Source organism: Electrophorus electricus, chromosome 3 (genome assembly GCF_041902795.1).
Source record: "Electrophorus electricus isolate QZ-2024a chromosome 3, ASM4190279v1, whole genome shotgun sequence".
Lineage (NCBI taxonomy): Eukaryota > Metazoa > Chordata > Actinopteri > Gymnotiformes > Gymnotidae > Electrophorus > Electrophorus electricus.
Genome location: NC_137499.1, coordinates 3,136,415 through 3,152,545, shown reverse-complemented (window position 1 = coordinate 3,152,545; position 16,131 = coordinate 3,136,415). Strand labels below are relative to the sequence as shown.

The following is a 16,131-nucleotide window of genomic DNA, read 5'->3' as shown; positions in this document are numbered from 1 at the left end:
TACGCTTATTTTCAGTTACTTATACCGACTGGCTGAACTGATTAGTTCTACTGGAACTAATTCAGACGTAGACAGGGACGGCGACAATGCAACAACTAGTACTGTCTCTTGTTAAATGAAGATTGATAATATCATCACCTTTATTTAATGTTATTTGAAGACAATGAAATCAACATGAGCGACATTCAAAGTTGGTGTAGCAACGTTTTAAATAAATTGTAAATGTTTACCGCTTTGCATAGTGTTCCAAAGATAACCAAACTGAAATGTAATCAAGCTCCACAAAGTACTGCTTCGTTTGATGTTGTTAACAAATCTTCAAAGAAACATTATCCAGGCACTTGGGGCATTTTATTTTTAATTTTTAACAGATAATAACCAAATATCCACTGTCTGGAGGCAACAGTACAAAATATGAGTAAAATGTAATGTAAAGATACAGTAATCTAACAGCTACTACGTAATAGAGTCTAGCAAGTTACTTTTGAGTGGCCACAGGGAGACTCATTTGACAAGGGAAATCAATAATGGCCAGAATAGAGATCTTATCTTAGATACCCCTAATACCCTAGATAAGGTTATTTAATATATTCAGAATCTCCACCTTCCATCATGGAAACCTGTGAAAGACAGAACATGTCTGAGAATAATTGGGGCAATTGCCAGTACAAGCAAACATTGGTGATCCTCAGATCTATATAGTATTGTAAAGTCATAATGTGCTTAAAACCAGCAGCAGAGTAGACTAACCTCCTGGTCAATGCAGCGGAACTGCAAAGACCATTTTGTGTTGTAGAGAAAGGGACGAAGGTCAAAGCGGTTGTCGTCTGGCCCGTAGCTCTCAGCATGGTAGGATGGCGTCACTGTGGTCATCTTGTGCCTGTTGACTGAGTACATCCGGAAGAAACGCTTCACTTTGGCAGCCACCTAATTAACCAGAGAAGGAAGGCCGGAATGTCAAACAATCAGTGAGGTTTTCTGGAAAGGTTTAATGGTCGCCTCTAAATGGCATTGTGAAAATGAGGACTGGATTTAACTAGAGCAGCCAGAGTAAGGTGAGGAAGAACTGCTCCACTGAAGCAGCCAAAAGGTACCCAGCAGGGCTGATCTGTACCCAGCAGGGCTGATCTGTACCCAGCAGGGCTGATCTGTACCCAGCAAGGCAGACCTGTACCCAGCAAGGCAGACCTGTACCCAGCAAGGCAGACCTGTAAGGGAGAGTAGGTCTCTCTCCATGAATGAATGAGCTTGCAGAACAAGCTGTATGGGCCACACTTGGCGATCTTCCTGAGCTTGCCGATCACTGACAGCTCTGAATAGGTCATCCCCATATCAGCCTGAGAGAGAAAGAGAGAGATTGAGATTGACCAGAAGATGAATTAGGAAGAGGTTATATGTTACATAACCACACACACACACACACACACACACACAGCCTCTCCTTGCACATATGAGAAAGAATGGGGAAGTGTGAGAAGGTGTAGGAAAGTGAGAAGGCCCAAGGAAATGGGGGGGGGGGGAAACCCCCACACTGATTATTACCTCATCTGTCTGAGACACTTGGCCATCAATCAGGGGCTCGAGTTCAGCGGTGGGTGGAGCAGCAACAATGCTATTGAACATGGAGGCAAAGGTAGGTGTTTGGAGCAAAGTGACTAGTGAGTGTGTGGGAGGAATGATGGCACACTGGTGGCCATCTGCATGGTGGATGTTCACACACCTTGTAAGAGCAGTGAGCTGAAAGTGCTCGATGCAGTACTGAAGGAAGCGCTTCAGGTCCATTTTACCAATCCCTCCAATGGGGTTGATGTCAGCACTGGAGCAGTCATACTTTGTGAAGTAGCCAGTTAAACTTGGGAAAACAGATGCTTTTTATGAAGCCACCCCTCATCATCGCAATAAACCTGCAGCTTTAATGAGGTAATGTGGTCGCAGTGATACAAACCTCTCGTCCACGTTGGCCGAGCCAAGCACCAACAAACCACCGGGCTTCCCTTGAGCCCACAGAGAGAGCTGGGCAAAAAGATATGCCAGAACCATCCGGACACGAGCCTGGGAGGTTAAAAACAGTGCCTTCACTGCATGTGATAGATTTGGACTGACAATCTGTGTGCCCAATATGTGTGTGCTCAATATGTCCATAAGTACATAAGTTTTCCATTATTCTCCATCCACACTGTCATTTGAGAGTGATTAACTAAAACACAAATATTTTTTGTTTATCTCTTCTGCAAATGTAGCCACTGGTATACATTCAAACAGTGTATGGGCAAAGCAGAATGAACAGGCAGCATGCGTTATAGCCATGCGTTGTGCTGCACAGGACATGTGCTGTGCTTGTGAAACTGGAGAACCTCCACTCAGTAGGGCGCCATGGGGTGTCAAACGGTCCAGTGTTCCGCGAACACTGTGGTTAGGTTGCGTTACACTGCAAGCAAACATTCAGAGCTGAAACAGCCAGTCAGCACCATTTTCCCGGGCTTCTTTGATGGATTACGTTGCAAAAGAGATAAGCTTTTCCCACAGCAAATGGGTCTGAAGCAAGGAATACATCTTATTAAACCAAGTGAACTTTAATATTGGTCTAATGGATTTTTTCATTACAGTGTTGTACAGGTGATTAGGTAGGGGGGTGGTGGGCTCAAAGAGTAGTCTATAATAACAGTAACTTAATCATGTCACCAATTTAAGATTATCAAACACAGATTAAGACCAATCCTAGAATCTTTACGCAGGACTGGGTGACATTCTAATGATTAATCTCTGCATCACAAAAACCGGAGCAATGTTTTACGAAGCAGGTATTGTATGGGTATTATATATTCTAAACGTTTAATGGTATGAACAATACATCCATGCAAAAAGTCACAAAATTCACCTTAGACATCCAAGTCGTACATTAAGAAATGTTTGGGATGGAAATGACTGCTTTCCCATCACTAGTAATGATATGTGGTCTTAATAAAGCCGTATCTTACTAGTCTTTGGGCATGAAGTTGTGTGGAATGCTGAGACCCACCTGCACATTCTGCAGGGCTAGGTTTTCCCTGCGGCAACCTCCGTTCGCCCGGAATTTTGGCCACTTCCCCATCACTATGGAAAAGATTCCCAGCATGCCTTTCACTGCCATGTCAATGTTTATATTAAGATGATTGCTATCGGGATGGAAAAAGAAAAAGCATAAATATTTACCTAGTCTGCATATAGAATGTATTTAAAAAAAATAAGGCATTTCTCAACCTCAGTTTGTGTATGTTCACCCCATGCCATGCCACCACTCTATGTACACGGTTGACATAGTGGATGACCTCATGAATATGATTTGAATTTGGCACACCAAAGTACACATTCAGGTTAAACTGATATCAAGAATTAGATTTTTTATTTTTTTTTATCATTTACAAGCATTAACATGATCACAAAACTTGGGGAGGCACAGAAAGAGCGTGCCTCTCTGCCGGACCTGCCAATCTGGGTGGCCAGAGCTCTGGCTCGGTCACGGGTGCCCGTGGAAGAGTTCTCACTAGCCATGTAGCAAGTGGTGAAGAGCCGCCCGCACAGCTCCCGTGGGTCCTCTGGCCTGTAGGAGCCATCGGACACCACCCGCTGGACATCCTCCAACACCTGGGCGTCTACGGTGCATCAGCACAATTAGGGCTAGTGCTGCCATGACAAGTCTTAGTAGCAAAAGCAGAGTAAGTCCCTAGGTGTGTAAGCAAACTAGGTGAGTAAGACTTACTGCCGTCGTGGACTGCCTTGCAGAGCAGCTCACACATTGAGTAGACGATACAGGCAGAGGAAGCGCTGTCTACACCACCACTCAGAGGGAGGAGGAAGCCAGCCTAAAACCACAGACAGACAAAGACTTCATGAAGAAACACCGCTAAGACTACTTTGTTTCCCCCTGCATTGACACACAATGATCCTCACCTGACCACTCCTCCTTAAATAGTCCCATAACCAGCATGCAGGTCCAAGACTGTGGGCAAAATGTACATAACAGTAAATATAAAAATGGAAGCAATACAGACAGTAATGCATTTGCAAGACTAAATTCAGACTAATTCAGCATATATTGTTGTTTAAGTTAGATACATACTGCACGTATGTTTCATGGTTCACTAAATACAAGGGAGAGGTAGTCAGTTAGCTCGGTGTTAAGAAATCTTAACACCACTTGTGGGACCATTTTAATTCAGCTTGTGGTTCTAAATGAAAAGCACTGGAACTCTTGGTTACTAGTGTTACTACAATCCTCCAGGTGGTAAACTAATAACCAAGTACCTTTTGTACCAATAAAAAAATAGGTGAGAGTATAGTAAGCAATGAACCCCACCCAAGTTAAAACCAAAAACACATATCCACATATGACTCAATAAATAAACAAATTTCAGAAAACCTTAATATGTTTAATGAATAACCAGTTTCTCTCCTTGGGGTGATTATGCTCTAATGTGTCTTAGTGGTCATTTTAGCATTAGAGGACATTTCTAAACACCCCCAAACACCCTAAACACTTATGAAAGTTGAGCACTGGGTCACCTGATCTCCTCCTCAGGACAGTGAAAGCCCCAGTCCACAGGCTGGTGGGTGGGCAAGTAGATGTCTTTGCAGTCTGACAGGGAAAAATCAACTTTTATCCTTTGATATGGTTTGTGTTCATACTCCTGGAGACAGTAGGAGATAGAGGAAGAGGAAGCAGTTAAATACTGTAACGTTAATGCATAGTGGTCATGTCTGAACATTTCTCCAACACTTCTCAGAGCATCTCACCATATGTGGGTGACATCTCTCTCCTCGATAGCTGCGCACATCCTCAAGGTCTAGAGTGGCTGTGACAACCTCCTTTAATGTCAACAATTGAGAGAAAAAAAAAAGAAAGAAAAACAGTCATTAACAATATTTTGTACTAAACATTATTGCTTTGGGAACATGCCACCAACTCACCCACAGTAATATTTTAAAAATAATTTGTTAAAATGTCATATAAAATACTAATTACTATAATAAATACTAAAATACTTAAATGCTATCCAACATGAATATTAACTAGTATTTTTATATAGGAATATTTGCAAACAGGACCTTTCATAACAGTGTTCCAGTTTGTGGTCATGACCACCCGTTTATACAATTTAGCAGCTTTGATGAAAACAGAGAGAGCTCTTACCACGTCATCTAGAGAGAACTGTGCCCCATGAGCCACAATGTCTCCATTGATGGCGATCATAGAACACCCATCATAGTACAGACGGTCCCCATCACATCCTTTCTGATTAGCAAAGAGATAAATCCCCCCACTCTGTAACACACAAGTTCACTAATCAACCCTCCCCGTAAGGTGGGAAATTTGAGTGGAACTCAAACTCTAACGAAAGCTGATTCCGCGAGGAACGCTATATGTGTCCCAAGCGCCATCTAGTGGTAAGTGGAGGGAAAGCTATGGTAAGCGCGTAGTGTTTCTCTCGGCTAGGAACAGAACAACCATGTGCGACTGACCTTTGTGGTGGCTGATTTCACCAGGTTGACCCTCTGGTCAGCCTTGCGTAGCTCATGATAGCTGGCAGAGGAGTTTGTGAAGATCTCCACGCCATCTAAACCCATGTCAACATGAGGACTGAAAAATAAACAATGCAGTGCAACTGCATAAATTAATACTAATATATTATGACTCCCTCTGACATTACAATCAGGCTAGAAATCTAAATATGGAAAATAAAATGGGAAGATGTATTGTGCCATTTCTGTGTGTTATTTAGTTTTTGCAATCCTACTAACTTTAAGGCTCTAACTTAGAATGTGCAAGCCTGTAGTTTTGTTATTGGTTACATGTATCAATGTCAATACTGCTGCAGAGGTGTTGCTCATGCCTCACCACAAGCATTTCAATGCATAAATGTCCTGTATGTTTATGCAAATGACAAATAAACTTGACTTGGCCACCCGATGATGTGTTATGTGAGGTCTTCAGTGGGGGAGGGTGCAATACCTCCTGGGATTCCACAGCTCAGCACAGATCTCACTCCCTATACAGGTGTCCTTTGTGGAGAGAACTGCATCTCCAAATGGCACCGTCACCTAAAGAGGAGCATTTTAGTAATAACTACAACGGGTTATTTCATAGGACCATGGAAAACTAATAGCTCTTTAGTCCAATCTTTCTAAGTAGAGGCCATTAACTGAAAGTCAAAAGCCTTCAAGTCATTAACTGTATATTTGACACCAAGATGCAGACTATTCCCACATGTGCTTTACTTTGAATATGAACAGATTGCTCAATACATTTAGCTAAATCATGTACCACATGCTAATGATTAATCTTAGGGAGGAGCTGCATTCTTTACTTGTCCGGTCACATCCTGGATCATTCTGGGCAAAAAGTACTCCTCTACATGTCTGAAAATAAAGGAGAGGCACATGGCTCTAGCTGGATCATCGCATACATGGCATGGGTAGTTTTGTTAAGAAATTCCCTGAATAAGTGTTGCAGAAATGAAATCAGAACATAACATTGTGTACCTGGGCTGACTCCAAGGTGAATACCAACGAAATTCCCTGTTATTGCCATGATTTGCCAAAAGCATTTTAGGCCGGATCAGTAATATCTTCCTGCGACAAAAGAAAACGAGTTTCAATTGTGCAAAATCTTCCCTCCAGACGAAAATGTTATCTAAGTAACATGAGGGGAAATGATCTGGCACTCAACAAATACAGGAAGGCTTTTTCTCATTATATTGTCAATACCAAAGACTAACTTGTTCAGGAAAAGGACCCTGCAGTTGTAGCGAACACTGTGATGCATAATAGGCCTGTAAAGAAAAGACACAAGACATGATTCTGCATGTCTTTGAAACCACCGCGTTGCTGCATTACTGGGTGGCACGCACACTGAATACAGCACAGAGTGTGAAGCGTTTTTGACACTCACATGCCAACATCACAGATAATGTTCTGGGTCACGGGGGACTCCAGCAGATCCTTGAGGACTTGGAAGCAGTGGAGTAGAGTGTCCGATTCATAGAAATGATCAGCACATCCATATCCACTGATGGTCCAAAACGGATTAGAGGCAACCAAAGAAGAGAACAGAAAGGGTGTTATTCATCTTCATCAGAACAACTAGACCTGGCTGGTGTCTCATACACTTACGTTAAGGGTAGATTTCTAAGTTAGACTATCTCTCTGTTTCATGGACAGTCTGTCTGTTCATATGTGTACTTGTTGGGCCAGTTACCAAAACTCAGGCTGGTCATTTTAGTCTAGTCTTAGATTAAAAGATTAAAAAGAATTTCCAATAGTGGTTTACCATCAACACTGCAATCTGTTCCTAATCTAGACCCAGGACCGGGAGAGCAGCCCGTTATGAAATCACAAATAGTAATCCCCTAAACAAGAGAGCGTAGTGGACAACATTAAACGTGAATTTATTCATTATTAGAAATCAAAACGGCAATTACCAGATTTCCAGCTCTGGTCCCAGTCTGTACTTAGCCCCTTTCGATTTGGCTATTTCAATACCTGTTTCAGGGAGCAAGGTGACATTTACAGTGGTAAGGATTACGTTACCAAACCTGAAAAATTATCCTCTTGCTTACTGTAACCAAATAAATAACAGGACCAGTGTTGTATTGTATGATGCAAAATTATTCACTTCCTTGCAACGCGAACTTTTAGAAGCAAAACTTACTTTTCAGTATTCTTAGTACATTGCCGTCAAAATCTAAAGCCCACTGATTCAGGGAACAAGTCGCCAGTGTAACTTTCCGACCCATGACGTCAAATTAAGAAACAAGTGTAAAATGAACAGCGCTGAGCACACGAGGCTGCTCTATGCCAAAGTGTCTTTCACGTTTATAAAACAACTAGGTAATACCTAAACTTCCGGCATTTACATTTCAAAGTAAAAGTCTCCATGCTTGATTCAAATATTATAAAATACCATTCTACTTCATGCAATATTTTGTCTCCGAGGACAGAGCATTTACATATTTCATTACAGAAGTAGCAGGTTTGTTTGTTTGTTTGTTGTTAAGAAATAGTTGAGCTGGTAGTGTGTCAATACTCAAACTAGTAAAAAGGATTTAAGTAATGACTTTTATGTGAGTCCTCAGGTTATCATCAATGTAGAACAATGTTATTTATGTTATTTATGTTACAAATTTCAGTGTAATTACGTTTCTATAGCCATGGTTATAAAAGAAACCCTAACCATATCCCGACTGTAAATGTACTCTAACTGCAAATACAGTCACAAATCCAGTGGTGGCAGAAACCTAAAATTTTTTCAGTTCTTCTATTTAGGTGCAAATGAGTTTCATATATCATATTTGTGCAGTATCGCATCTCATTCATGTGGGTTGTATTTAACATAAAAATAAGCACCCTTACATTTATGTAGAAATATTACTAATTTTAAAACTAGATTTAGCTTTAACTAGCATTATTGATTTCTTAAATACTAATATTTTTGGGAGAAATGCAAAAAGCAAATCGGACAAACATCAATCCTCTTCATTCCTTCTTAATAAATAACTTTTTTTTCTTTAAAAAGTGGGCCTAATTTCTGAATAGTACACGTAAACTTTTTTAAAATTATAATTTGTTATTTTTCATGGAAGATATTGTAAGCATGTGGTCTTTTTCTTTGTTAGTAATAAACCCAAATAAATGCCAATTTTGTACAGTGATTGTGAAAACGCAGAAATTTAATTGTAATTTTAAAAAATGTAATTGTAACCTTTTTTTACACAATAAAACTCTCTGCCATCTCCTCCGGTACCTCTTGTTAATAGTAATCCTACCACTAATCCTTAATAAATGGGCTAATGTAACCCACATATTAATTACTGTAGCCATTTCTTGTTGATGTACTGCGTAAATCTAAGGCAGATGGACGCGCTTGAGGAAGCATCGTCACAGCCTGATCGGGTGCTTATGGGTTCAGGCCTTTGTCGTCCAATCACAGATGTAGATGTCCCACTTCACTTTACTCTGATTGGACAAAATTCCCTTCAGCACATACAGATGGAACGTTATCCAATCTCATCATCAAACTCTCCAAGGCTCCATCATAGAAAGACCTATGTCCCAGAATTTACGACATATACGTAAGTAATTATTTAAATATTATTGTCATAATATTATCATAATCATGCTGTTTCAACGTCCATTGTTTTGTCATTTGACATTTTTCTGTCACTTCGCTCCAAGCGCTCATACCTGCAGAGCCGCGTTAGTGATATGTTTCTGATCAGCTACGCGGACGCCTGTGCATACAGCTAGGGTTGGAGAACTCCGGCTGAACTGGTTGCGCTTCTACTTATTTAGGAGACCAGTTCACGGACGCTGTTGGCTAGTTTGTGGATTTTTGTTTTGCGTGCATGCACAGATACCATTATCTGATCTTGTATTGTGACTAAATGTAGCTAGTGCATTTTGACTCAAAAAAAGGTTTGATGCAGATTTAAAATTTATGGCAGATAGATTCCATAAGATTTCATAAAAGCATAATGAAGAACGCTAGTAATAACTCATAATGAACGCTAATACACTAATAATAATGCACAAAGTACGCTATTACTCTAATAATAACGCATAAGAAGAAATATGTTTCTTTTTTAATTGGTTTAGTTAGCAGGTTGAACAATTAAAGTGGTAGATTCCACAATTTATGTTCTGAATAAATGTCACAGACATCACAAAAATATGTCACTTGGGCGGACTCGCACGAACAGTGTCAGGTCAAAGAACTGGAAGATTGCGCATGCTACTGGTTATAAGTATTTTTAATTGGGTAATTACATTCCGAATGAAAATTAATTTTTAGATACATTGCATTGCATCGTCGCGTACTGGTTTAAATATTGATCAGTCTCATAAGCTTATGTATTTAGTACCGCTGTGTGTTATCTTCAGTTCTCAAGTCCATCCAATGCCCTTTGAATTCCTGTTACAGCTGGGTGTGTTATGAAAGTTTAACCTGCATGGATCACTTAACCCCCTCTGAGATTCTCATTCTTTCTTGGTTAGAGCATCATGGATAAAGGAAAGAATCTCAGGAGGCGTAACAAAAGCCGGGTGAGTGGTGCTGAGCCTGGGCTGCTTGACGGGAGGCAGGAGCTGCGCCCGTGGGGCAGAGCCTGGTGAGTCACGGCTTGAGCCTTCCAACAGAAGGAACCAAAATCTGGGATGAGTGCGCATTGTTGTTAGTGGCGTTGAAATTCATTTTGAGTACATACACTCATCTTGTCATGCATATGTCTTGTTTGTTGGTGCGGCATCATGGAAAAAGTGGTTGACTGCAGGATAGAAAACAGGCACACAGCGATGAGCTGGATAAGATGCATGCTTGTGGTATTCTTTATTACACGCCATGCTCAGGTGCACAAATTTTTAAGCCCCTTAACTTTTACCATCTACTAATATTCCAGGGAGGTGGACTGGTTTTCACTCTGCGGAGTGATTCTGCTTCTGTGTTTGGCCCCCTTCATCGTCTTCTTCTTCGTCATGGCCTGTGATCAGTATCAGTGCTCCATAAGCCTAGTCCTGCTCGACTTGTACAACGGAGAGGCTACCCCACTGAGCATCTGGAACAAGGCCCCTTCCTTCTCATGGACTATTGCCAAGCTCTATGCCTCCTGGGTTACCTTCCAGGTACAGGAGAATCCAGGCACATAACAGCCGGGTGGTGCTTTGAGTTGTGAATTTGATCTTTGGGCCTCTCTCCACTAGGTGGTGCTGTACATGTGCATTCCAGACGTTACCCACAAGCTGCTGCCAGGCTACGTGGGAGGGGTCCAGGAGGGAGCACGCACACCAGCAGGTAAGGGGCTGAGCAGTCTCTGTTGCTCAATCAGCTTGCAATAGAAAAGCAGGGAAATCTTTGGAAATTAATAGTGTTCTCATTTTCGCTAACATCAAAGCTTGACAGGAAGCACTTAAATCTTGCCCCCCCTCCACTGCGCAAACTAGACATTCATTAGTTTGGTATTCCTAAGGTCTTTTACATTATTTGACTGAGATTGTATCACTTGTATCATCAGACATGTTCCTTATGTTTTTTGTAAGGCTGGTCAGTCCACATTTTTCCAAAACATTTAGAAATGACACCACCTCTACTGCTCTTTCAGGCCTGATTAATAAGTACGAGATCAACGGCCTGCAGTGCTGGATTATAACCCATACCTTATGGCTGGCCAACCATAACTATTTTCACTGGTTTTCTCCAACCATCATCTTTGATAACTGGATCCCGCTGCTGTGGTGCACCAATATCCTCGGCTACATCGTGGCCACGTTCGCATTTGTCAAGGCCTACCTGTTCCCTACCAATCCAGAAGACTGGTGAGAACCCAAGAACTGTAGTTACTGTAGCTTGTCCCCACCCTGTTAACGATGGACTAATCTATTTGTCTGTGGACTTGTGTAGCAAATTCACAGGAAACATCTTCTACAACTACATGATGGGTGTTGAGTTCAATCCCCGCATTGGAAAGTGGTTTGACTTCAAGCTCTTCTTCAATGGTCGTCCTGGTATTATAGCCTGGACCCTGATTAATCTGTCCTATGCTGCCAAGCAGCAGGAGCTTTATGGCTATGTGACCAACTCCATGATCCTGGTCAATGTACTGCAGGTAGGTCTTTGTGCCACTAGATGGCGATCTCTATTAACATGAATAATCTTTACCTAACCTGGGTGCTGATTCTTGGTGTTCTTGCAGTATTTTGTGCATATAATTGGCAGAAGTGCTTTTTTAATGATAATGTTGTTGTGATGATCCCTAAATATTTACCTAATAGTTCATTTTCTTTATCATAATGAATCCTAATGTTCTGTCCTCAGGCCATCTATGTTCTGGACTTCTTCTGGAATGAAGCCTGGTACTTGAAGACTATTGATATCTGCCACGACCACTTTGGCTGGTATCTGGGCTGGGGCGACTGCGTCTGGCTGCCTTTCCTTTACACACTGCAGGTATTCCTGTGCTATGCAGCACTTCATAAAACATTATAACCGTCGATTTCTAAAAGAAATGACTAGTACCATTAGTTTTCACTCATTCTTATTGGCTGTTGTACGGCAGGGCCTGTACTTGGTGTACAACCCCATCCAGCTCTCTAGCCCTCACGCCGCGGCCGTCCTCGCGATCGGCCTGGCGGGCTACTTCATCTTCCGCTCCACCAACCACCAGAAAGACCTGTTCCGTCGCTGCGACGGCAAGTGCTCCATCTGGGGCCGCGCACCTACGTACATCGAGTGCTCGTACCGCTCATCGGACGGCGGCTTCCACCGGAGCAAGCTGCTGACCTCAGGCTTCTGGGGCGTGGCTCGCCACATGAACTACACGGGCGACCTGATGGGGGCGCTGGCCTACTGCCTGGCCTGCGGCGGCGGGCATCTGCTGCCATACTTCTACGTCATCTACATGACCATCCTGCTGGTGCACCGCTGCATCCGCGACGAGCACCGCTGCAGCAACAAGTACGGGAAGGACTGGAGCCGCTACACGGCCGCCGTGCCCCGCCGCCTGCTGCCCGGGGTCTTCTAGAAATGGGGCAGGCAGGCAGGGGGCAGAGGCCTCATGCTCCTGAGCGACTGGCCGTTCTCGCTGTCTTGCTAGCAGTCGGAGCATCTTTAACTAGCAGTTTTGGTTGAACCGCAGGTTTGATTAACCCTGTCTACCTCATTTTTGCTTCTCCGTGTGTGAGAAGGGTGAAGTGTGTAGGGATGTTGTTTGGATGACCTTGTTTGTTGGCCAATTTGTAATATGTGTGTATGCGTTTTCTTACTTTTGAAAACAACCACCTACAGAATGCCATTTTATACAAATGACTTGCATACATACACTAATATTGCACCTGTAAACATTTTCCTGAAACCATTCCCGTTTCTACTGAACATCTATTAGGCTTTCCTGGTTGGAAAGAAATCAACATTCTGTTTGAATGAGGAGCTACAGGGCAAACTTACTTTATAAACACTATACTATATTTTTATGTATTGTGTAGTTGCTATTTTAACCACCTGAATGGACAGATTCCAGAAATATTAACACTACTCATTTTAAATTGCACAATATCTGCACCTTCTTTTGTCTTTCAAAGCATTAAATGCCAACATAAGATGCTTCCAAGGTGTTAAAAAAAATAAATTAGATAATTTCTTTTATTTTTTATACCCTTTCTCTTTTTGGCAGCCGTATCTGTAGTCGGAGCTCGAGGAACAGTGCCAGCAGATGCCATAGGGGTCTTGACCTTAAAATAGGATTGCTACCAGTGATCCTAGACTGGTCCGGAGGAAACAAGAGCACACAGCTTCACAGGTCATCCAGAAGAGCTGTCCTTTTTATTGCCTATATTGTGAATTGTGCTGAACATTTGAGCAGTTGATCATGTTACAAATTCTGATGTTGACTCTCTGAAAGGTGCTAAATTCTGATGCCTACTCTCTGAGAGGTTTGCTTACAGGTTTTCTGTTGAGTCCATGAACTCAGCTTCTCTCAGAATGTGTTCCCCAAAGTTTTTCACCCAAAAGGTTACGCCCTCTGGTTCCAAGCCCTTGCTGTGTTCTTATAACGACGAACCTGTTGTCCTCGTATATTGAAAACATGTGCCAGCTCTTCCTCAATAGGATAAGTGAATGCCCCGCCAATCCCCTTAAAAATCCCTGTATTTCTCCGAATTCCAACTTTATATCGCTATTGATCCGGGACGTCTTTGGGCTCGAGCCTCCAACTGTTTGAGCGCAGCCGCTAAACATTTCTCCTCTCGAGCCACCAGAGTGGAGCACAAAAGTTGTTAGTCACAAGCTGCAATTATAAGCATAACACTGTCATAAAATGTTTGCCTTTGTTTGAAAACCTTTTTCCCCCAATAATGTTATCGAAGGGGAGCGGAGCAGAAATGATGAAGGCTAACAATATATGATTACATTTTTCTAAGGACAGCATGATAACTATATCGGTCCACGTGTCCATGTTCACTAACCCTAACCCTGTTTTAAGACAAGTCACCCATCTATAAATGAACTCCTTTGCTTGTCATTCAGTAACCTGAAATGTGTCAAATCACCATAGCCTCCTCTTTATCTTGTTTTCGGAAGAAAGTCTTCTATCTTCTGCCTACGTGCATAGTGTACGAGGATACACTCGTGCCTGGTGGATATTCTAGTGTAACCTTTAAAGTGTCAGCAATGCAAGCTGCATTGTTTTAATTAGCCTGGGAAAAAATGCATCAGGGATAGTTTAAGCCCCAAAAGCGCACCCCTAACGACGCCCCTGATTATGACATTATTCCTCAAATTGATTTTATTTCTTTATTAGTGCACTATGGAGACAGAAAGATGCAACTTTTAAAAAATATTTCACTGATTATTTGATGGTATTGTTCCAAAGTAACATTATTATGGTGAATTGAAGTGTTAAGTAGTTTATTTTAAAAGAGCATAATGCTTTCTAAAATAATGAAAATAATTATTTTATTATAAGTAATAAAAATATTCTTATAAATTAAATCCTATAATATATAACTGTAGAACTGAAGAAAATGCAAGGAACAATTATTTTGCACAAGCATGTTAGCGCCCAAATGTACATAAGTGTGCTCTTGAGAGTGTAGGTTCTGTTCTCACCTAAAAGCAAATCCCAAATAATAAAACTGGTGAACTTCAGAATCTTCATGAAAACTGAGTGAATTGGTTTTAAGAAGAAATTTCTTCTTAAAAATGGTTGGTGAATGAGGCCCAGTGAGCTCTAACATGTGCTAATGCGGGCCCTCACTCAAACTGCACACATGATGCATGGTTCCCTCATCACACATAAACACACCTTCCCTCACCCCACAGTTTTCCTCCATCTCATAAATAAACATGTGCTGCTCGCTACAAATGCATGACCGATCAGCCCATAAATCCACATCTCGCGGCTTCGTGGTGGCTCGTAGTCTGTGGCAATGTGGAAACACTTACTGCAGGTCTGGGATGTGCTGTGGGCCTTTAACAGATGGACAGCACTAACTAGACAAATCAATGGTACTGTTGGGACTGCTCTTGACTATAGATGTGCACAAACAACTGAAATCACAAATTCTGAAAATAGCAGAACTAAGTACTCTGTGACCAGCCAAGAAACAAGCCCAAACTCCTCATTATTTCATGCAAGGGCTCAGCGTCTGACCACACTCAGTCACTGATAAGATGCTTCACACTGACTATAATGGACATAACTAGGTTATGGTATATGGATCGACCCCCACACACACACACAAAACTTTTTTTTTTTTCTTCAAAGCTAATACAAAGTGAAGCAAATCCATTTCACTACATTAAATGGCTGCATTACATTAAATGTCTAGATTTCGATGAATGTCAATGGATGAAAAAAAAAGGGTTTGCTTATGTGTATCTTCATTTGAGACAGCTAGCCTTATATACGTGGTTTGTCACAAAGTCTGTTATGATAAAGCCATGAGTTTAGAAGGTACCTGTTCATGGTCAGTGGTTCTATGAGATACCAGTCTCAGTAACTCATTAACTGTGAGATACCAATCTCAGTAACTTATTAAATGAGGTTTCAATGCCAGTTATTAATTAACTGAAATACTAAAACATGATGCTTTAGAAAGAGCACAGAGGTTACTGTTGTTTCTCTCCTCCTTCACTGTACTTTACTGCCTTTTCAAACATGGTACTGAACATATGCTTGTCTAGTAGCAGAGCAGGAGACAGAGATCAATATGTTTGTTGAATGTATGTGAAAGTGTTCACACTTTGGCTAGATTTAAAGAAAGAAAGGAAAAGAAAAATAAAGATCGCAGTAAAGCCTTTGCACTGAAACCATCTTTCTGAGAGCTGTCCGCACGCAGGACCATGGTGCCAGTGTGGGAGAGGCAGGTGAAGGGCTTGTATTGGCAAGCGCTTCCAGTGGTCTTGATGTGTTAGCACACACCCTGGAATTCCCTGCGCACAACACCAACCCAAAATCCCACACACTGTAATATTCCCGTGGGAGGATGGAACAATAACTGACTGAACAGCTGGAAATGACACATTCATACACTTTCAGTCCTCAATCTTTTTATCATGTCCACGTATCTCGCTTTCTTTTTATCTTTCCCTCCTAGCCCCCCTTCTCT

The 16,131-nt window shown here is 41.8% G+C and overlaps 2 protein-coding genes across 3 annotated transcripts; one reads left to right on the top strand and one right to left on the bottom strand.

The window, feature by feature from the left end:
• Nucleotides 1–106: 106 nt before the first annotated feature.
• nadsyn1 (NAD synthetase 1) lies at nucleotides 107–7,844 on the bottom strand. Of its 2 annotated transcripts, XM_027013005.3 has the most exons (21): nucleotides 7,688–7,844; nucleotides 7,458–7,518; nucleotides 6,929–7,045; nucleotides 6,756–6,809; nucleotides 6,520–6,609; nucleotides 6,345–6,396; nucleotides 5,990–6,078; nucleotides 5,500–5,617; nucleotides 5,171–5,302; nucleotides 4,774–4,845; nucleotides 4,543–4,667; nucleotides 3,931–3,979; nucleotides 3,740–3,842; nucleotides 3,464–3,632; nucleotides 3,020–3,155; nucleotides 1,946–2,052; nucleotides 1,721–1,852; nucleotides 1,543–1,612; nucleotides 1,209–1,337; nucleotides 751–927; nucleotides 107–620 (listed from the first exon to the last, which is right to left on the bottom strand). In XM_027013005.3, the coding sequence occupies exons 1-21, from the start codon at nucleotides 7,770–7,772 to the stop codon at nucleotides 579–581; spliced, it is 2,109 nt and encodes a 702-aa protein (XP_026868806.2). In that variant the 5' UTR covers nucleotides 7,773–7,844; the 3' UTR covers nucleotides 107–578. The 2 variants fall into 2 exon arrangements, with proteins under 2 accessions (XP_026868806.2, XP_026868816.2); XM_027013015.3 differs by lacking the exons at nucleotides 7,458–7,518; nucleotides 7,688–7,844 and having other exon boundaries at nucleotides 6,745–6,809; nucleotides 6,929–7,002.
• Nucleotides 7,845–9,025: 1,181 nt separating this feature from the next.
• Nucleotides 9,026–15,805, top strand: dhcr7 (7-dehydrocholesterol reductase). Its single transcript, XM_027011697.3, has 8 exons — nucleotides 9,026–9,107; nucleotides 10,030–10,142; nucleotides 10,431–10,653; nucleotides 10,732–10,822; nucleotides 11,130–11,343; nucleotides 11,429–11,633; nucleotides 11,843–11,974; nucleotides 12,084–15,805. The coding sequence occupies exons 2-8, from the start codon at nucleotides 10,036–10,038 to the stop codon at nucleotides 12,546–12,548; spliced, it is 1,437 nt and encodes a 478-aa protein (XP_026867498.2). The 5' UTR covers nucleotides 9,026–9,107; nucleotides 10,030–10,035; the 3' UTR covers nucleotides 12,549–15,805.
• The last annotated feature ends 326 nt before the right edge of the window (nucleotides 15,806–16,131 follow it).